Source organism: Ammospiza nelsoni, chromosome 18 (assembly GCF_027579445.1).
Source record: "Ammospiza nelsoni isolate bAmmNel1 chromosome 18, bAmmNel1.pri, whole genome shotgun sequence".
Classification (NCBI taxonomy): domain Eukaryota; kingdom Metazoa; phylum Chordata; class Aves; order Passeriformes; family Passerellidae; genus Ammospiza; species Ammospiza nelsoni.
In genome coordinates, this window is record NC_080650.1 from 7,510,959 (window position 1) to 7,533,191 (window position 22,233).

At 56.5% G+C, this 22,233-nt stretch overlaps 1 protein-coding gene across 1 annotated transcript; it reads right to left on the bottom strand.

Moving 5' to 3' along the window:
- Window positions 1-331: 331 nt before the first annotated feature.
- Window positions 332-12,716, bottom strand: TBX1 (T-box transcription factor 1). The gene is made up of 8 exons (XM_059485172.1): window positions 12,188-12,716; window positions 10,540-10,954; window positions 7,209-7,310; window positions 5,654-5,825; window positions 5,275-5,430; window positions 3,819-3,886; window positions 3,512-3,612; window positions 332-2,770 (listed from the first exon to the last, which is right to left on the bottom strand). The coding sequence occupies exons 1-8, from the start codon at window positions 12,375-12,377 to the stop codon at window positions 2,334-2,336; spliced, it is 1,641 nt and encodes a 546-aa protein (XP_059341155.1). The 5' UTR covers window positions 12,378-12,716; the 3' UTR covers window positions 332-2,333.
- Window positions 12,717-22,233: the final 9,517 nt, after the last annotated feature.

Sequence of the window (22,233 nt, forward strand, 5' to 3'; positions counted from 1 at the left end):
AAGCCTTGAGCCATTTTCATTAAAGGCACATTTAGTGCTGGCACCTTGGGTCATTCTGTGTGTGCTTAAAGAGAACAGGTGCTTACCAATCCAAACAGATCTGTTTTCACCTGGGAACCCCAAGCTTGCACACTGCTGTACTGTGATAGATTAGCACAACCATGGGCACCTGCAGCAACCAGGGACAGAAGGGAAGGAACAATCACCTATGGAGAGCCACTGTTTGCTCAGACTAAGAACTCTCCTTATTTAAATAACTGCATTTTGTAGGGGAGGCTTAGACCTCAGGGCAGACAAACTGACAAATATACACAAATAATCAAACAAGAAATGAAGGAAAGAAAGAAGAGAAAAAATATTTATAAATGTCACTGTCCAATGTCTTTTCAATTGAAATGAAATAAGATTATCTACATATATCTACAAATATCTACATGTATCTACACTTTGCAGATATGATTCTTTGGTTGTCTTCACTTTTTTTTTACTTACACTGCAACTATCAAGAAAAAAAAAAAAAGGGTTTGTATAATCTTTGAAGGAAATAATAAATATAACAACTTCATTAAACATTTGACCAAAGCTTTGGCACTAATCAGTTTACAGATAACAAATCATACTGAAACCTCTGAAATAACAGCGGCAAAGCAATAGCAACAGAGCACATCCGAGAGCCATTTCCCACTGACTAATAATAAGCACAAGGCTATTTTACATCAACCTTTCTGAGAACATTATGCTTTAGTCAGACATTAAGCATCTCACAATTCACTGCAAATGTCAAATAAAATACATATTTCTTGCACAAGTTTTTTTTATGGATCCAGATATATTTTTTAACAGAAAAAAAAATACATAAAATATTCATGGTAGTCTGTATCCCTTCTTAAACCTTTCCAAAAAGGTTTTGGAAGCCCTAAGCCCACTGCCAGAGACAAAATAAACATTGCTATTAACACTGCCACCTGCACAAGGGAAAGAGCATGTTTTAAAGAGTTTATAATGAAAATGCACAAACATGGATGAATAGATGACTTTAAAAGAAACAGCCCCCATCTTTTAATGGAGTCATGTGGAAGAATCAGGAAAGTGTTCATAATACTGTATACCAACACAGCTGAGGAGCTGCTCAATACCTTCTCTGAACACAAAGGGACTGCCTTCGGTGAGCATCTGACAAAAACACAAGCCAACTATTCAAAACACATCACTGCAGAACTCTGATGAGCAGGGCCATCTTTGTAGCAGTAAGGAACAACTACTGAATGAAGATACTAAAGGAAAAAGAAAAAGTACTTACCAGCATTAAGAGGGAAGATGCAGCAAGCAGGTAATGCAGAATAGATGCTTTAGAACTACTGCAGTTTGGGTCAGCCAAATATAAGGGACGAACTAGTCAAAAAAAAAACCTGAAGTCCCTTTAAAAGGCACCTCCATGAGAGAGTATTCAAGAGCTCAGGAAAGGATGCAGGAAGGCATAATTGTGTGAGGCTGCCTGGGAAGCAGGTGGGAAACACACAGCCTGAAATCTGCAGATATCCCCCCACCCCCAGGCTGGTTTTTAAACCTTTGCAGGTATTGTTGGGAAAACAAGATACAAACACAGCTGCACGTGTCTGTGCTCTTGGCCATAGGCCCTTCTCAACAGCTCCAGAAAATGCTGCTTTGCTTAAGGCATCCCAGTGAACCCCAAAACTTACAAATGGGTCAGGGCCGGAGGAGAAGTGGGCAATTTGTTCTGGCAGTGAGGATTCAAAGCACTCCCTTAAACTAAACTCTGCTTCCCCAGGAATCTCCTCAAAGAACCACCTGAGCCGCCTGTGAACCAGCCCCCGGTGTGCCCCGGGTTGGGACAGACTGACACCGACAAGTGCAGGACGACACACGGCCCAGGGCCGGCCCACAGCCCCCGCTCGGTGCTCACGTACAGGCCCGGGGGCACCGCCAACACCAAACCTCCAGCAGAAGGCCCGGCGGGCGAGTGAGAGAGGATAAGTCACTTCACCGCTGCCGCCTCACCGTCCTCCCACCGCATCCCAGCCGCCCGACGGTCCTCGGTGCCCGGCACGAAGGGAGGCGCGGGGGAACAGAGAGATAAGGACATATGGCTTCATTTATCAAAGTGCAGCCGCGGGTCACACCGCGATGGAGCTCCCGGCACCGCCGCCCTCACAGCCCCCACAGGGCGGGGCGCGGGGCGGGGCGCGGCTGCCGGTGATTGGGCTGTCTGGCTGTCGATCAGGTCACGCTGGCCAATCAGCTCACTCGTAAGGCGGCGGTGGGGGAAAGGCGGGAAGGGGGAGGGCGGTGTCTCTCGTGCCGCCGGTGCCCCGTTACCGGGGCCCGTAGTCGTAGCCGGCGGGTGCCCCGGCCGGCGAGTACATGTTGGCGGCCGCCGCCGCCGCAGCCGCCGCGTTCATGTGGTGGTGATGATGGTGGTGGTAGCTGTGCCCGCGGATGCTGGGGAGGGGGTAGGGGGCGGGCCGGCTCTTCGCCCCCAGATAGTGGTCGTAGGCGGCGGCCGCCGCCGGCGGGTACTTGTAGGGATGGTGGTGCAGCGGCTCGGACGCGGCGGGCTCCAGGCGCAGTTCGTGGTGCGGCGGGCTGGGCCGGCCGCCGCCCGCCCCGGCCAGCGGCACCAGCCCGCCGCCTCCGCCCGGCAGCGCCGGGCTGAGCACGCGGGACATGAGCTGCTGGTGCGCGGCCTCGGCCTGGTGCAGCGCCGTCCCGCCGGCCTCCCGCTCGAACTCCCGCCGGCTCTCGGCTGCATCTGCGGGGGCAACAGAGTCAGAGCGGCCGCGCCCGCGGGAGCGCATCCGAACACAGCGGGAAGAGGCCGCGAAGGGAAGAGCGGGGCGTGCGGCAGCGGCATGCGGCAGGAACGGGGCTGGCGGGACGGGACCTTCTGACTGCGATAAATGGAGTTGAGTTGACTGACAAGCTGGTACACGCCTGACATTTTTGCAATTGTGTAACACTAAACAAATACAGACTTCCCTTTATTTTGCAGGCCCGGTGTGCGTTGGAAGAAAGGCCTTCGGTTGTCTTTGCAGTTGTTTGCTCTGGGTAATGGAAAAGCAGTCAATGGGCAGAGGTGCTGTTCGACCTGACTGCAGCTCCTGAATGGAGTGGGTTGGCCCTACACGCACTGCCGAGGCGCATTAAAAGGGCAATGCGAGCAGGAACCCGTGGCCAGCACTGCATCTCTGCCTGAAAAGCTGAGTTCGTTGCTAAAAAGTCGAAAATGGGACACTAAAGGCAAGGGGCAGTGTTTTTTAAAGCAGCAAATTTTCTTAAGCACACAACAGCAAATGTTGTCGTCCAAGGAAGAATAAGTTAGGCTATAAAGGCAGGTATTTTTCTTTTAAAAATAAGCGATAGCACAAAGCTCATTAGCAATGGGGCTGAGCACCAGCTCGGTGAGCAGGGCTGGCCCCAAGCATGCATGCACGGGCTGTGCAGGCCAACAGGGCCTGGGAGATGGGCTGGCCTGGCCACTGAGGGCTCTCACCTTTCTCTGTCCCGTTCTGGTGGGCTGGGGAAGAGACTGGATTCCGGGATCTGGCAAAAGCGCTCATGAGAGGAAGAGGCCCTGGCCTGTGGTTCCTGGGCCTGGAAGAGGAAGGGGAGAAGTGATACAGAGCTGATGGTCCAACAGAATGAACAATTTGAGTATCGTCTCTTTGAGCTGCAGCTGGCAAATGGGGCCCAATATGGTGTCCCCCTCCATGAAACCCTTGTGCAAATGTAAGCTGGGCAGATACATGTGAAATAGGGTGAGTGGGGTATTGCTATAACCAATAAAAGCATAGCCTTACCAGTCCTCAGGGTCACAGTCTCTGAATCCCTTGGCAAAAGGGTTGCTTGCAATCTTCAACTGCGTGATCTGTAAGAAGAAGTGGGAAAATGTCTCAAAGAAGCACACAGGGCTCCCTGGCCAAACAGTGAGTGTGTCCCTGGGCAGGCTTTGGGACTAAGCAGTGCTTGGTGTAACAGAGGGGATCCAGGTGGCTGGTGGAGCCAGGGTGTTCTCTGCCACAGAGCACAAACATGTGCTTTCCCTCTGCTAGAAAATGCGGGCTAACATGCTACCTAATATGAGTTCAAGGTGAAGGGAGAGGCAGTCTGAGTCGGCTGCAAAATCTGACTAAATGCACTTGTAAGAAAATGCCACATTATATGGGTCACCACTGGAGCAGTTAAGACAAATCACTGGATAAATCATACTTATGTATTTATTTAATTCGCCAGGGAGAAGGCAGGACATTTTCTATATTTAAGCAAATCCACGGATAAAGTATGTGATTGTGAGTTTCCGGAATGGGTTGAAAAACAAACTTTAAGCCCCTCAGTGACAGTTCCAGCCTTAGAGGTCAAACTGATAGAAAGCAGGAGAGAAAGAGCAGCTGTCCGGAGCCATCAGGCAAATGCCAGCCGGGGAGGGACTCCAGAGCCCCTTAAAGGCACAGCCTTTCTGTGGCCTCGCCGCCTCCACCGGGGCGAGGTGCGGCCCGACCGCAGCATCCCGGAGAGAGCTCAGGTCAATTAGCTCGGAGCCACTGCAGAGGGTGACACTTGCGCCGGTGCTCAGGGACAGCCCCGGGACACAGCCCCGGCCTGTGCGGCATCGCCGCGGAGCGGGGCCGTTCGGAGCAGCGCTGAAAAGCCCTCGCTATGAAATCGTATTTCCACTCGCTGCTGGGATTCCTGCTCTTTATATTACACTGATGCGATTTGAAGGAGCAATTGGATTAACTGCTGCCTAGAGATCTGCATTAGATTGGGGTGGGGGAGTTGTTTTTCGTTTTGTTTCGTTTTTAACGTATTCTGAGGAGAGACAGACCGCTACGAACTTAAAGCAGTAAAATCGCAGATTTATCCAAACAAATTGTGAGTGACATTTCGCAGCGGGAAGCCTGTAGTTTCCCCACTAGCCCCGGTCTCGGCTTTACATAGGTAATGAGGTCCCCCGGGCGGGGGGAAGCTGGCGATGGGGCTAGAGCCCACGTCGCTTCCTCGGCGTACACCGAAGCAGTTCCGCGCAGCTCCCCGGCTATCGGGTTCCTAGAGCTGCCCGGAATGGGTTTAGCAGATGGGGAGAAGGCGGGAATACCCCCCAGCCATCCCCGCCGCCGCCGGACACCCGCAGCTCGGCCTCCAGCCCCGGAGCCGGACGAAGGGGCTGAGCCAGCACCGGATGCATCCGCACCCGTGGTACCTCCGGGGCGACCCCAACCCCGCTTTCTGCTGCCCCGAGCTCCGCTGCTCCCTCACCCGGTGGTTCTGGTAGGCGGTCACTGCCGTGAAGCGCGTCTCCTCGAAGACGAAAGTTTTGAAGTTCTCCTCCGCGTACTTCTCACTGTCTTTCCGGGGGTCCACGTAGACCACGTGAAAACGCGGCTGGTATCTGTGCATGGAGTTCAAAATGATCTGAATGATAAAACGAGCAAGGAGACAATAACTGATCCAGACGGAGCATGGAGAGAGGAGGGCGCAGCCCCGGCCCTGCCGGCTCCACTGCCCGGGACAGCCGCGGGGCTGGGGCAGAGCCCCCGGGGAGGGCGCGGGCAGGGTCACCCCACGGGAATCACAGCGCGGGGAGTTCCCACCCCGTGCAGCCCCGTGTTGGACATTTTTACCCGGGAACACTTACATGCCCGTTGTCATCCAGCAAATTGTTGGTCAGCTTGAGCTTATCGAAGGAAACGATCTGCTTCATCCACTGCGCCCCTTTGGCCGGGGAGTCCGGGTGGTAATGGACTCTCCCAGGGGTGGCGGGGTCGGCTTTGCCAGCCACCAGCCAGGAGGAGCTGTGGAAGGCGTACCTGCGGGAGGGGAAGGCACCCTCAGCCGCGGCCCGGGGGGCTCCCGCCCGCGTCCATGCAGCACCCGCGCCCCGCAGAACCCGGCCCGGCCCGGTCCCCCCGGCCCACCGAGGGGGAAGCGCCGCCTCTCCATCACTCCCGCTTCCCACGAGAGGAACGAACTCTTTTCCGCAGCCAGAATTGCTGCGGAGGGGATATACTATTTTATCAAGTCAGCGATGGAACTGTCGTGAGAGAAATCTGCAGGATGGAGGAAATTTATAGCTACCCGTGTAGATTTGGGAGAGAAGCCACAAAAGTCTCCCCGTTCCTCTAAAAAAAAAGGTGGAAAAAACCCCTCTATACAGTAATATTCTCGCTTTAGGTGAAGAGTGGAAAGTTGTGTGTAGATTAATAGCAGGTTCAGAATTTAGCAGTCTCGTTTCATTCTTTCAAAGTACATATTCAACAGTAACATTTAAAACAGAGAAACCAATCTTCTATACACGTGTTTACTTTAAAAGCCAGTGTTTGCACAGGGGGAATTAGACACCATTGGACTTGAGCAGAAACATTACTTTTTAAAGATATACTCAATTGGATGTTATATATCCTACTTCCCTTGACAAGCAAACATTTCTAGGACGCCCTGAGAATTTGGATATCTGTCTAAATATTTATATATTGGACCCTGCAATTCCTATGCGGGCTGCCTGCTCGGCGTCTTGATCTGAAGCTAAATACATAATGCGCTTTTCACTGTCTTAAAATTAAAGGGGTCCTAAACCAGACCGCATCACTGCCTTGTAAGTCGACAGTTTCCAAGGCCTTCCTACACTGCCGCTGGAAACAAGGGCAGGGTTTTGTGGCTTGGCTGGCTGGTGCCTTTCCAGAGCACAAAACCCACTCTCTTCACCCAAGCGCCCAGGGAGCTCCCCAGCAGGCACGGCACGGCTTCGGGACATGCGCTGAGGGGCTACAGCATTCAAGGAGCACCGAGGGGATTTTTGTTAAGTGGCAAAGGGTGTTTGCCGGTGGAGACATGTAGCAGTATGACAAGGAGAGCTTTTCTGGGCAGGACAAGGCAGCTCCTGCCCTGTGCCCTGTGGAAACCTGCCCTTCTGCCCATGCTGGTCTGGCCCCAGCCGCCTGTGAGGCTGGTGTGGAGGCTGAGGGGGCCCTGCAGTCCTGGGCAGCCGCTCCTGGCCCCAGGCTCGTTGCAAGGGTGTGAAAGAGACCCCAGGTCAGTCGCATCCCCTGTCCCCTCCCTGTCTCACACCAACAGGTGTCATGCTCAGGGGCACATCCCTGAACCCCCAGAGGACAGGAGCAGAGGGCGGGCAGTGACCCACCAGCCCCTATGGCTCCAAGAACCGCGAGACAGGCCAGGGATTTGTTACTTGCCGGTAGCGCTTGTCATCCACCGGGACGAAATCCATGAGGAGCATGTAGTCAGCCATAGGGTCCATCCCAAATATCTTCACCTGGAAGGTGGGGAACATGCGCCTGGCACAGAGAGGAGAGAGAAGTGCTACATTGAGGAGCAGCAGGGAGCCCCGAGGGGCCGGCACGGGTCTCTTCCCCTCCAGCTGCTCCAATACCCTCCCAGCTGTGATGATAAGTCCCCTCGCAGAAACCGCTGGCCGGAGGAAGAGGCAGATACACCCAAGCTGCCTGGGGAGACGAGCTGCCGTGTTCCCCAGCCCTCGGCAGCATCCCGAAAGGCGAGCCAGGGGGTCCTGCCTCTCCCCCTGGCTCCGGGAGCATTCATGTCAGACACACGAAATGCACCACTGAGGTGGAACGGAGAGGACAGGGGAAACAAGAGCATCCTCGGCCTTTGCTATGGAGAGATCAAATGAAAATAATTTCTTCCCCGTGGTTTCCCCATCATTTTAGCTGACCTGACTGGAGGCAAATGCAAGGCATTACCCTGTCTGCGACCCACACTCAAGCTCGGGAGTCTCAGGCAGCCCGTGGGGATCAAATCTAAAAACTCTGGCAAACGACACGAGCTGATCGAGTTCCCACCTGTGCAGCTTCTGTACCCACCAAACTGCGCCCGTTTGAAAGCAGTGGTTACAGCAACAGCCCCGAGGGCCAGCGGGAGACCTCTCCCAGGCCGGAGGGACAAACGCTCCATCTCGGCGGGCAAGGGCTGGAGGGCAATGGGGATGTCCCAGAAAGCCCCGTCCCTGATCTGCTTCATTGCAAGAGCCCGGTCGGGCTCCCGCTGCCCGCACCTTTGTGGAACGAAAGGGGGAGCGGAAAGGAGCCCAGGGCTCCGGAGCTGGGCAGGCCAGGCCCCGCGGCTGCTCCCCCGGTTTTTCCCCGCGCAGACCCCCGGGGACCCAAAGCTAAGGCGAAACGTGGATCCCACGCTCAGGGAGGGCACGATTCCTTCAGGGGGCTGCAGTACAAAAGCGATCGGCGGTGGGCTAAGGAAGGGGCCGGGACGGTCCACCCGTCCCTCCCTCCTGCATCTGCACACATGGGGACCAGGGCCTCGCCCGCAGCTCCCCGGCGGGACACGCCGAAGAAGTGCCCTGGCGTCGGGGCTCGTTATGGCTTCGTTTTGTTTTATAGAATAGTAAACCAAGCGAGCGACTGTAGGCAATATTTCGGGAAGAGTGTTTGCAGCCGTTGAAAAACCAAAGCCCCAACCGCCCCCTGAACAAACAGCCCGATCAAACCCGGACACAGAGAGCCCCCCCCCCGGCTCGTTCTCGGGGCACACGGCCGGACCTGTTGTTCTGTGCCCCTTCCCCCCTCCGAGGGGCGATGGGTCAGGGCGCCTCTGGCTCCGCAGCTCTTCCACAGCTGCATCGGCATCGGGCAGCTACGGCTCCCTCTCCGTAAGGCTTCAGCTAACTCTGGAGGACGTTTTCAGTCCCTCCCTCTGTTATTATTATTTTTAAACATGTAAAAGCCCCCATTAGCTCTAATTCCGGTGTTTCTTGTTCTAAAACTTAGTTTTAAAACAAACAACCTGAGATGATAAGACCCATCTAGACAAACAGCAGGGCCAGCCCAGAGGTGCTGGAAGAGAATAGGCTTTGCAGCGCCTTCCCCGAGCCTTTTCCTGCTGGTTGTACCTCGTTTTCTCCTGTTTTTACTCGCTTGTCTGGACTTTCGACTGTGTCATATAAAGTAAACGAAGAAAAGGGTGGGAGAAAAGCCCTCGATTCGATTCGAATTGGTTAATTTCTGAAGCCTTTAGAAATGGGATATTTGCAATCTTTTCGCTCTTGGAGAGCTAAGAAAGCCAGATCGAAGAACTCCTGTTTGCAGAGAGCCTCCGCCTGGAGCCTGAACGACCTTTTCCGCTAAGGAAAGCAACGCCGAGCCCGGCGCCGGGCTCAGGGGCCGGGGCCGGAGACAGCGGGGCTGTGCGACCCGGCGCCGGGGCAGGCACCGTCTGCGGGAAATTCCGCCCGGTCCCGCAACGCAGCGCCGGCTGCTTCTGCACCGGGCACCACGGTGATTACTTCATTTTAGGAAATTGCTAATATTAAAAAAAAAAAAAAAAAACAACAACAAAAAACCAAAACACCAAACTTAAAACTTAAAAGGCCACTGCGTACATGTAAGTATGGGGTTTTTTTCGGTTGCTTTGGTTTTGTTTTTTTTTTTCACTTTCGGGACCCTTAAAATCGCTGACGGGAGAGCGGGAGCGCACGGCCGCGGTCACAGCTCTTGCCAGACCGTTCGGAGCGGAGTCCGACCCTCTCCCCCGGCCGGCCATCCCGCCGCAGTCAGCCCCGGGGCGAACTCAGAGCAAGCAACGGGGGATTCCTTAATTTGTTTGGTTTTCTTTTCTCCCCCCCGCCGAATCGCTTTAAACCAAGGGAAGACTCAGAACGTGGACAATTCGCGGCTCTGCCGGAGCCTGGCGGGGAAAGCCTCGTAGCTCTGCCCGAGCCGCCGCGGCCGCGGCGCTTCCCGGGGATCTCCATTAAATGCAGTAACTAACAACTATAATTGGGACTCCTCTTCCCCCCATATGTTTTGCTCGTTCCTAACGCGATCGCATCAGCCGCTTTCTTTGTTCCCTGCCCAGGAGCGCGGTCCCGGCCCCGGAACCGCGCCGCGGCGGCCGGAGCAGAGCCGAGAGGAGCCGCGTTCAGCCGGGCTCGTTACTCGATAATCGGGAAATGCAACAGCCCTGGAACGCGTTTCAAGGTGCAGAATTAGGGTCTGTTCGCGTCTCCGCCGGAAGGAAAACATCTGCCCGTGCTAAGAATGTATTTAGCAGGTTTTGCACGGTTTGCGTGTTGTTTTTTTCCTTCCCCCGTATCGTTGCTGTCCGCCCCGGGAACACACACCGTCCTCCGGGAACGCGGATCAAAGTCCCGTATGGGGTCACAGGCGAAGGCGCCCGGAGGAGCACAGCGCCCTTTTAAGCGGGAGTGAAACCCAGTGCCCTGCCTGCCGTCCTCCGCACGCCTTCGCCGTCCGCCCGCAGCAGCAGCCGCGCGTTCTTCCGCAGCACCGAGGCCTTCGGGCCGCAAGAGCTCGCAGATTTCGCCCCAGGAGAAGCGCAAGGATCAAATGACGGCGACCGCCGGGCCGGGCCGGGCCGCTCCGCGAGTCGCCCTTGGGCAACGGCTTCAATCTCCCCCCAAACTGCGAATTCAACCACTCGCACCGGATTCTCCCGCCCCGACTGGCCTGGGTGCCCGGGTCCGGAGGGAGCGGCTGGAGAGCCGGGGCCGCTTGGGAGCTCCGCACTGACCTGCCTGCCTTGGTGACGATCATCTCGGTGCCCAGCTGGTTGAACTCGTCCCACAACGCCTTCATCTCTAGTTGGACGCTCACGTTGGCCACTTTCGGGTTCTTCTTCACCGGCGCCTTGGCCGCGGCGGCCGCCCCCGCAGAGCAGCCCGAGACTGCGGCCGGCCCCGCAGCGGCTCCACCGGCGCCCTCGGGCTGCTCGGGGCCTGGGGCCGGCGGGTTGGTCCCGGCCGCCGCCGCCGCCGCCCCGCCGAAAGGGTAGCCGTGCTGGGGCTGGGGCGGCGGGTGTGGGTGCTGCTGAGCCGTGCAGGGCTCGTAGTGCGGCGGCTCATGCTGTCCGTACGGGTCCCCCGGGGAGGGGGAGAGGTGGTACCCCCCGGAGGCGTTCAGGCTGCTCAGGCTGTTGGCCGTGAAAGCTGCAACATCGCAAAAATGGGACAGCTGGGTGAGCCAGGGGCTGGAGATAGCTGAAATCATTCCAAAAACAAGCGGTCAGGGCTCCGCTCCGGCTCCCGCTTTCCCCCCAGCTCCGCGCCGCTCCGCGCGGCCCCCGCCTCCGCACCGGCTCCGCGGGGTGCCCTCCGCCTCCTCTCCTGCCCCGCGCCCAGCCCAGCGGGGCGCCTCCCCCTTTCCGCTTTGCTTGGCCCCAGCCCCGCTCCCCCCGGGGCAGGCGGGGAGCTCGCTGCTCCCGCTGCCTGCCTGCCTAGGCTTCTTTTTTTTTTTTTCCTTTTTTTTCTTCTTTTTTTTTTTTTTTTTTTTTTTTTTCTTTTGCAAACCCGAGAGGTCTGCCAAGAGCCTCGGCGGTGCAAAGCCCGTGCTATCTATCTCTGCAGGCCTCCCTCGCCACACACAACTCGGGACAAAGCAAACTCCCTCCTTTCACCCCCTCTCCAAAAAAAGGAGAGAAAAAAAAAATAGAGGAGTGGGGAAACTCAGAGAAAGAAATCGGCTCTTATTTCCGTGTAGCTACGCCGCTGCAGGTAACGTCCTTCACTCTGGAGCCGCGGGGCTGCGGCTGACAGAGGAACTCGGGTCTGGTTTGGCAATGCCCCATTCCTTCCATCCCTTGACGAGAAAGAGGAAGAGGCCGGCACCAGAGCAAAGCTCCGGGTCCGCGCCGAGGAGCACCGGGACGAACCCGGTTCTGCAGCCCTCGGCCGCCGGCCCGAGAGGGCCCTGCGGCACATGACAGGCCGCCCGGCGGAGCGGCCGCTCCTTCGGATCCCCTCCGATGCTGAAAGTCTCCTCGAGGTCCCGGGGGTCTCTTGCGTTATTTCTGACGCAGCCCTCCAGGCCGGACAGGGCTGCAGAGCCGGTGGGAGCCGAGCCCCGGCCTGCCGGTGCCTCAGGCACGGCCGGCGCTGTCGGAGGATGCTTTCAGCACCTCCGAGAAGACGCGAGTCCCAGCGGCGGAGCCGTCGAAAGCTGCTACCGGCCCACGGGCAATGCCTTTCTCTAAAGGAGGGCTACAGGGGCCCAGGCGTGCCGGGAGAAACGGCAAAGCCTCCCCCGACCGGCTCCGCGGGCAGGCCGCGTTCTGTGCGCTGCCCCTGGCCCGGCCGCCGGCACGGGCCGAGTGAAAGCCCGCGGGTACGCGGTGCCCGGCGGTCCCGTCCCCGCAGCCCTGCGGGGCCGAGCGCGGCACTCACCTTCCATGTCCCTGGTGACGGTGCTGAAGTGCATCTTCTGAGGGCGGCAGCCGGGGCGGGCGGGCGCGCTGCGGCCGCCGCGGCGCTCCTCCAGCTCTCCTTTCCCTGCTTGCTCGGCGGCGGCGACTGAAATCAGAGAGGCGATACTGAAAGCATTTGCCTTGGGAGACAGAGGGCTGTTTTCGTCCATAGGGGAGACACCAATGCAGGAGCAGCAGGCGCGGCAGCCTCCCACCACGAGCCCCCCCCTCCCACCCCCTAACTCCCCTCCTTTCTACCGCACCATCCAGGGAGGTGCGAACGAGACCCCCTCCTTCCAGATGGGGGGGGGGAGGGGTGGGGAAGGGAAACTTAAAAAAAAAATAAATGCAACAGAAAACAACCTAAACCCTCGCCCCCCCGGGAAGGGAGTTGGGGAGCAAGAAACTTCCCCGGGACCCTTCGTAGCTAGCGCCGAGCACCGCAACGGCGGACCAAGCTCTGTCAGCGAGACGGGACCGGGGGGCAACAAATAAATAATGCCACGAATTTCTTTCCCGGGGTGTCCATTTCTCACCATCCCCCGCCTTCCCCAATTCGTTCCCTGCGATTTATTAATTCGTTTTCTGTCTTCCCTTCCCCTCAACCGCCACCTCCTGCTTCTGCCCCCCTCGTCCCCTCCTTTTCTCCTGCACGAAGGGAAAGTGTCTCCCTTATAGGCGCTTTCCCCATTCAGTGGCTGGGAGGCGTCACATGGAAGCCGGGGGTGTTTGCCTGCAGAAGTGGCGGCGACGGCGGCGAAAGCGAAGTGAAACTCCTGCCGAGACGGTGTCAAAGGGCTGGGGAGGCCCTTCCCCGCCTCCCGGGCACGGCGAGCGGCCGCCGGGGAGGGATGGGATGTGCTGCGGGGCGGGCGGAGGGGCCGCCGGTGTCAATCACGGCGCCGGGAGCCGGCCGACGGGAAGGGAAGAGCCGAGCCGAGCCGAGCCGAGCCCGGCGTCACGCTGCGGATGTCCGGCACCGAGAGAAGGGATAGCTCTTTTCCTCCAGCTCGCATGCACTGCGGGGCTTGGGGCGACCCTCGGGGCTCGGTGGCCGCGGGGACCCGCGGTCTGAGCCGCCGCAACAGGCGGGGTCTGGGCACGTCAGGGTGAGCAGCGGGTGCAGGTACTGCCGGCCGCTTCGCTCGGATGGGACACCCCCTAGCCCTGGGCCACCAAACTCCCAAAGCGCCCGCCAGCATTCCAGCATTTCCTTCGCCAATTAAAAAAAAAATTAAAAAAGCGGAGAAAACGGAAAGCAACGAAGGAGGCGGCAGGCGAGCCCAGCTTGACAGCCCGCTTCGTCGGCAGCACCTGCGCGGCCCGTCTGGGCCGGGAGCCGCGCCCGGTTCCCGTCCCTGCCCCGGCGAGGACGAGGCGCTACTCACCGCCCGCTCCCGGCCCCTCGCAGAGCCGCGGCGTTCCCCGGGCCCTTCTTTCGCATCGGCGCGGGGCAAGGCGATGCGCCCGCCCCGCCGGCTCCGGCCCAGCCCGGGTACCAGTACTAGTCTCGGTCCGCGCCCCGGTGCCGGTTCCTCCGGGCGGAGAGCTGCACCGAGGTCCCGGGGAATTGCCCCGACGGGGCGGGCGGAGCTGTGGGGCGCGCCGGTGGCTACCGTCGCGGTGGGGGTTGCATAACCCGAGCGATGCGCGGAGAGCCGGAGTGAGCAAACGGGTTATATATAGCTGCCCTGTCTGTAGCCTGCGGGGCTTGATTCTTCTGTTGAAATATTATCTTTGGATGTGGTAAAAATATTTGCAGAGAAAAATCTAGACTACTCTTACATATTTGAGCATATGTTCCTGCAGCTAACGGCATAAGGGCAGAGCGTGACATGATCGGTGTTTTGTTTCTTTGCTGCTGCTGCTGTTGGCAGCGCGGTTTCTGGCCGGGGCAGCTTCTGTCGCGGGCTCGGGGACACGGCACGGAGAAGACAGTCCCGGTACTGACCCGCGCTGCTCACCTGGCGGCAATACAAGAAGGAGGGGAAGGGATTTCGTTTGGGCACCCCGGGGCAATATCGGAGGAAAGCGAGGAGCCGCGGGTGCGAACTCCAAGCCGCCTCCGGGAACTCAAGGGCTGATGCGAGCGGGACGCTGATGCCCCTTCCCCGCGGTATGCTTGGCTTTGGACAGCCTCTGCTCCAGGAGGAAAGGAAATATTCCCCCTGGAAATTATGAAAAGACCCGAAACCAACGCCCCAGCAGAGTTTGGGGTTGCAGTCCCTGCCTTAGTTGTCCACACCGTTTCCCAGGTTTATTCCTTTCTCCTTTCCTGCTCCTTACATAAAACCCCAGCTGTAAGCGACGCCACGCCGGGGACAGCCCGGGCGCGGACCGGTCCCTCGGCCTGTCCACCCGGCCGGCGGAGTCGGGGCTGAGCGGTGTCTACCAGGAACAGAGGACCCGCCGGGAATCGCTGTCACCTGGGCGGCAGCGGAGCGGGTCCTCGCCAAATGGCGGGGCTGAAGCCTCGAAACCCCAAATCCCCGAGAGCAGACCACGCCGCCCCGCTCCCACATCCCTGCCTGGCCTCGCAGACACGCGGGGTTCCCACACGCGTGAACGGCGCTGGGCGGAGCTGAGACAATGGAGGGGGAAACCAACCCTGTCTGCCCTGCGACAGGGACCCCGCAGGGACAGAACCCACCCGAGGGAGAGAGTGGCACGGCACGGTGCAGCAAGCGGAGTCGACCCCTTTCCTGCACCCCGAAAAGGGCCCAGAGGTCGCATTTGACAGAAATCCCGAGGACGCACGTCCCCGTTCCTCGACCTCTCCGCATCGGCGGAGCGCTGCAAAGCGCATCCAAGTCTCGACGCGGGGTTGCTAGCCCCGCCGTTAGCCATCACTGCTGTGCCCTGGCTCTGCATTCGTCCAGAGCACGGGTGTGTTTGTCAGGATCGAGCCCAGAGGTTCTACTCCCCGCAGCTCACACTTCGCCCGAGCAGGTGGGAGGACAGGTCGAGGTTGTCCCGCCGCCTCTCCGCCGTAACGGCTCTGCGGTGAGAAAACGCCAAGAGCTCGATGCGGAAGAAGGGTTGGGACACCTCTCCCCCTTTTTCCTCATCCTCCGTGGACACACATCTGCTTCGTCCCGAAAAGATGTAGCCCGATGGCTCAGAAGCCTGTGGTGGCACGGAGGAATGCAAAGCGTGGCAATGACTCGCGCATTCCCCACGACGGCAACCCCAAAGTCCCGGGGCGGCCCCGAAGCCGAGCATCGCCGTGTCCCTGCCGCTCCACCACCTTTCCCGACCCCCCGCAATAAACATCAGCTGGAACCCCGTCCCCTGTTTGGGCCCCGCACCCCATCATCCCCCAGACCTTTCAGGCGAGGCGGACACCCCTGGCTCCTGCCTTCGTCCTCCCTCGCAGGGGACTCCCTGCCGGCACCGTTCCCCACGGGCCGGGCTATGTGTCCCTGGTCACGGACACACACCGAGCCATGGCCCTGCTGCTGCAGAGGTGCCCGGGTCCCCCAAGCCGGGTTCCTCCGCGCATCCCGAGCCCAGGCTGTGATACCCGAGCGTCGCGGCCCCGATGGGCTGTCCCCGCGTCCCTGGGGCCTGGCTGGGACACAGCCCCACTGTGCCGCCTTCCCTCCGTCCGCCCTCCGCACTCACCCCTCCGCCAGCATCTCTCCACTCGTCCCTCCCGCGATCCCTCCTTTCTGCCCGCTCCCCCGGCCCCTGCCCGGCCCCGCCGTCCCTCCCGCCCCCAAGCCCTGCACCCCGGCTGTCCCCTGGCGAGCCCGGGCTTTCGGAAAGGGGGGGGGCGCAGACTCTGCAGGGGAGCTGGGGGCGGCCTCGCACGGCCCGGCTCGGTTCGGCCTTGGCACGGCAGCCCCGGCTCTCCGCTGAGCCGTGGGGCAGTAAATAACTATCGGGAGGACAAGGGCAAGGAGCCGGGGCCGGGAACCCGCGGGGCTGGAGGCGGCCCCGGAGCCGCAGCGCACACGCGGAGCCTCCGCACACTCCGCACCCTCAGCCCAGCGGCGAGCGAGAACCCCGCGGCCCCGCCGCAGCAGCACCGCCCGCGCAGCACGGGAAAGGCGGACGCTGCCTCGCTGCTGCTGATTGTGCTGGAGAAAAAACAAGATTCGTAGGGGTTCAACTAACCGCGGACGTTTATGGATTCGTTGTAAGGGTGGAAATAAAGAGGATACCTGGGACATTTCGGCAGGTGAAAAAAGCCTGAAGTTCCCGAGGGTCCTGGGAAAAACGGGGATTTTCTGGCGTTTAATTTGAGATCGTTATCGATGAGTACTTTTCTTATATTTACAGCAATCCTCGTTATTACTCCGACTACGGCGACTATTAGCATGATTTTGCAACTGACGTTTGTACTGAAATAAACGAATCTCTTTTAAAAAAAATCAAACGCGTGAACTTCGTCTCACCAAAAAAGACAGACAGTGAAACAGAAAATAGGGCAAAACAGACGAACGAAAGATAGAAAGATAGAAAGAAAGAAAGTAAGAAAGACAGAAAGAAACAAATAGAAAAAATTGAAAGAAAGCAACAAAAAGTAAGAAGATAAAAAAGAGGAGAGGAAAGGAAAGGAAAGGAAAGGAAAGGAAAGGAAAGGAAAGGAAAGGAAAGGAAAGGAAAGGAAAGGAAAGGAAAGGAAAGGAAAGGAAAGGAAAGGAAAGGAAAGGAAAGGAAAGGAAAGGAAAGGAAAGGAAAGGAAAGGAAAAAGAGAAGAGAAGAGAAGAGAAGAGAAGAGAAGAGAAGAGAAGAGAAGAGAAGAGAAGAGAAGAGAAGAGAAGAGAAGAGAAGAGAAGAGAAGAGAAGAGAAGAGACAACAGAAAGACAGCCAAACCGATAAAGACGAACGAACGAAAAGCCAGGCAGGGAGAGCCCGAGCTCCTCGGCAGCCGCTTTGCGCACCGGAGCGGTTTGGGCTGGGGGCATTGGCACCCACGGCCCGGCGCCAGTCGCCGTCCCTGCGCGGGGCCCCGCGGGGTTCACTCAGTGCCCCTCTGCAGCTCCCTGGTTTCTCCGGGCCGCCGGGTCCCGGGCAGGATTGCACCCGGCTGGCCCGTCCCGCGGCAGGTGCGCGGCCTCGCACAGCGCGGCTCGGCCCGGCGGCGGCAGCGGCGGCGGCAGCGGCACCTGAGAGCGCACGGCAGCGGCGTCTGCACAGAACCGGGCTGTGCTCCGCCGGTGGGCGGCTGAGAGAGGGGAAGAGAAGAGAGAAAAGAGAAAAGAGAAAAAAGAGAAAAAAGAACAATGACAAAGATGAAAAAAGAAAAGAAAAGAAAAGAAAAGAAAAGAAAAGAAAAGAAAAGAAAAGAAAAGAAAAGAAAAGAAAAGAAAAGAAAAGAAAAGAAAAGAAAAGAAAAGAAAAGAAAAGAAAAGAAAAGAAAAGAAAAAATATCCAAATGGAATAATTGTTTTATAACCAGCTCAATCCTCATGAACAACAGTGGTTTTCATGCTAATAGACAGTGATGTGTCAGTGAAAACTGGGACTTGTGGGACCCCATGGGCTGCCTGACTGATGAGCATGGTGGGGAGTCAGTGGGGCTCCATAGAGTCCAGGGGAATGGGACTGGGCTCCCATATCTCTCACTCTCCCCACACCTCCCACTGGCTCCTGCTTGCCAGCCTTGGCTCCATGTTATTTGCCATGGGGATTTCAGGCTGCTTTTACAGGGTCGCTTGCCTGCAGATCCCAATGTAGAGATCACGCACGGGGAAATTCTCAGAAATAAAACTGTCAGCCACTCTCTCCCAGCACACAGCCGGTGCAGTTTCTCCCTTTCCCCTCTTTTTTCTTTTACTTCTTCCCGCCCCAGCCCCAGGCTCCCACCCTGACAACTGCTCGTGCTTCTCCAGTGAGATACCCACGCTCTCCTGCAGTGCAGCTGCCCTGTGTGGTCCACGGTTTGGGGCTATAAAGTTTTTGGGACCCTCACCCAGCCCCAGAATTCAGAGCTCCCTCGAGAACTCCTGGGGTGGCCAGGACAAGGGGACCTGACAGATGGGGTCATTGCCTGGAGCTCTGCCAGGAGCAACCCTTGCTTATCTGGTTTTGAGTGCACCAGGAGCTACCTCTAAAACCAGTCACTCTGTCACTCCTGTCCTCATTATTGTTCATGAATGCTGTCAAAAAGCTCTGTACGGGGATGCTACTCTGCTGCCTGGGGCTGACACACACATCTGCCGCTAATAGGTGTGAGAGAATCAGCGCCCATCCCCTCCTGCCTGGGGAAGCTCTTGCCCAACTGGGTGCAGGGAAATGGGGCTGCAGACACAGGGATATAAGGTGCGAGGTGCTATTAGTTTGAAAGAAGGATTCCCCCCACATCCTGGAGGATTGAGGTGCCAAAAATGGCTTAGTTGAAATGTATTCATTATTTTAGCACAAATTTGGGGAAGAGGGGGTGAGAAGTCCCAAAAAGAAGAGAAGGACACCGTTGATATCTGCATCCAAAGGGAAAGTAGCTGCCTCACTGCTTCTTGCTAGATGCCTTCTGAGGGGCCTGAGTCAATTTCAAGCCATCCATTGCAGCCCTGTCGTTAGACGGAAGGTCAGGCATTAATCCACAATTCGCCTGTGGTTGTTACATTGAAGGTTTATATTCACTCAGTGCCACTGCAGCATCCTGTGCAGACATTTATTTTGGCTAAAGGGAGCCTGGTTCTCACTTGGATGCAGTTGCTGAGTCCTGACCCACACAGGCACCGTGCACCAGCGGAGCTGCTGTAGCCGAGCAGGTTGTCTGTGTGTGCCTTCATTTCCACACGGGGGGCCCAGATGGTTCCATCCCACAAGAGGCTTCAGTTAGATGAGCACTGTCCTTGCATGGAGCTCCCTGTCTGCAGTTGCTGGAGACTGTCCTGTAAAGATTTTTTATCTGGAAAGAACTTTTTTCCTTTTCTTTTAGGCCAGTAAAATAGCCCGGACATTCCTTGTTGTTCCACCTTGTCTCCTGGCACAGCAAAGAACAGATTGACATCGCTTGGTCTGGAGCTCAGATGTTTTCACGGGGTTTGGTGTGGCAGATGATGATATATATTAATCACTAACATAACACAGTATGTTAGCATAAACAAATGAACACAAACAACAAACCACAAGGCTCAGCATGCTAATGGGAGGCTGCATAATCCACAGGAGATCCCACTGGGATAAATCTTCTCCCTGCATTGCTGGATGTTACATCAGACCTGTTGCAAACTTTACCCAAAGGCCATAAGGAATGGATGCTTCAGCCAATGTCAGCTGCTTCTTCAAATCCAATCCAGCATAAAAACTGGCTACATCATGGAGATTTTTCTTCTTGCGTCAGTGCTGGAGCTGAACCCTCTGGATCACATCCAGCTGAGAGGCAGCAGGCTCTGCACTGCCACTGAGGGCAGATCACACATGTTAAAGTCATAGGGGAGAGTGCAGTCTGTGAGAGCAGAGACCAGACCTGAAGATGAGCCCAGCACCCTTCCTGGAGCCCATATTTGTCTGAAAAAAGCAGAGGTGCTTCTACCAACCTGGTCCTTTCTCCTTCGCCTCCTTGTCACTTTACTCACTTGTGGATGCGCCTGTTCCTAAGGGATTTTGTGATCTGTCTATGGTTCTCAGCCCCACTTGCTATTTCCTTATGCCCTGTGGGAGACCTTGTCCCTTTTGAGAGTTCTGTGGTGGGGCAGGTGAGACAGGAGTGGTGGTCCCTTCTGCCTGCCTGCAAAGCTCCACCAGTATTACTGACAGCACATTCCTCTCCCCAAGCAGAAGGATTTTGAGGATTTCAGACCATTGCTCTGACTCCTGCTTTCACCACCCCACCACCCAGGCAGATGCCCTGCTGAGGGTGCTGAGGACAGGCAGGTTGTCTCTGCTGGAGCCCAAGGCTGATGCAAAAGGCAGGCACTGCAGGCAGAGCCTGCCTGGCACAGAGATCAGCTGGATGGGTGAACCAGCCGTGCCTGAAATGTGATGTACCCTGCACCCTCTGTGCTCCTGCCTGCAGAGCCCTGCACAGAGACCCCTTAACAGCATTCTCAGGGAAAGGAAGGGGCAGGGACTTCAGCAGCCCTTAAGGAAAACTCCTGCAATACACTTTGTAATCCCTGCACAAGCCCTGAGAAGGGCAATGGTGTGTCACTGAATAGTGAAGCAGAGCAGAGCAAGCCTCAGAGCTCCCAATCCTGCCATTGTGATGTCTCAAACAAGTTGAACACGGGGTGTCCAGGACTGTTTGGCACATCTAAATCCCTTTGCTGTTTAAATCCCAGTGTCCTTCTGTGCAAACAACAGTGATGATGTTTAGTCACCTTCAGAGAGCTGTTTGGCATTGAAAGGGATCTAGGATAATCTTGGCTTAGGTTTTGTATAATTTATTTATTGTATTTTTAGGTTTTATTGTACAAAGCAACACAGCACCATTTCTAGCTCTTCTCTCATGACATCTTGTCACAGAGAATCATCTCTTCTTCTTCCTACTCATTAATTCCATTCCTTCTTTTTAGATGAAATTCCAGACTGAAGCCATTCAGGAATGCACATTGATGAGGATTTTTTACAATTCTTGTGATTTTCTCATATAAAATTTTTAATGTAGAAGGCTGTTCAAATCTAACCAGTTCTCTCACAAGTGGCTGCTGCATAAGGAACATCCTCCTTCTTGTCCTACTGGGCTCAGAGACAGGGTTTGGAAAAGACATTTGAAGATGCACTGCCAGGCTCCCCAAAGGTGAGAAGCAGCAGAGCTGTTTCCTTCCTCATGGCTTTTGCTGGGGAAAACCTGGCCCTGGTGAAGCCAGCAGTGGGATCCCCATGACCTGAGAAAGGCACATGTGTAAGGGGACCCATAACACAGCCGGGGCTGTGCTGGCAGCTGTCCCTGTGGAGTCACTGGCCCTGGAGGCGAGGGCTCTCCACCTCCCCCTCGCTGCGGTCCCCGGGAGCTTCCCTGGGAAATGCCACCATCCCTGCAAATAGCACCAAGGGACTGGCACTGAGGGCTGGTGCAGCTTCAGGAACTGCCAATGCTCACGCCTTCCTCTGCAGAATTAGCACAAGGACAGATTAAAGAAAGCCAATTTCCTTTCTCATCAAATCAATTCCTTCTGGGGCAAACAAAGCCACGAGCACAGCGCTCTTGTCCTCCCGTGATCTTGTGGTTTGCTCTGGTTGGAAGAGGCAGCTTTGGGAAACCCAAGCCCATTTCCTGCTCTGCGTGCTGCGGTGTATATCCTCGCCTCAGCCCTGGAAATGCTTTGATGGATATTATTAGGCCCGGAAAGCATTTGGAGCTCCTTTCTTCCGTACGAGCTGAACAAACTGCTATGGGATGAAAGAGGGGCAAATTGGAATGGGCTGTGGATGCTGCAGGCAGGCTGCCTCGCTAAGGGAGCCCACGTTGTGCTGCTGCCTGTGACAGGGACAAAGCAGCCTTGGGGCCAGGGTTGCTGCCAGCCCCTGGGGATTGGGGACATCTCTTTCATACTCTCCTGCCAAAAGGCAGAGCTGTAGTGGGCCACCACCAAACTGACAGTAGTAAAGCCTGACCTCTCCTAACTGCACGCAGCTGTACTCAAGACTTTGGCCTCTTCTTAAATCCATATACCAGGTCCAACAAATCCCAGTGCCTACCCCAACAAGCCCTCATCAAATCCTACAAGCAAAGGGAACCAGCTTTTCTCCCCTCTCACAGTGACCATTGCCCACCCCAGGACAGACTTGCTCATTCTCTTTCAGCCTTCCAGACACTGGGAGCAGGAGTCTTTCACTGCTGTGAAAGGGAAAGTGCATGAAAAGCAAAGCCAAGCCAAACCTTTGCTTTCTGAGGGACCAGAACTCTGAGTGGTGTTTTGCCACTAACACAGTCAAGAAATGACAGTGAGGAAATCTTGGGGAGTGAACAGCACTTGTGGTTATTGGTGAAATCCCATATTAGTAGAAAGGTCTGGTAAATGGAAGCAGGAGTCGCTCTGACTACAGCATCTGTTGGATGTGGAGAGTGGTTATGACTCTCTCCAAATACAATGCACATGTACTGGGGAAAATGACTGCTACAATAA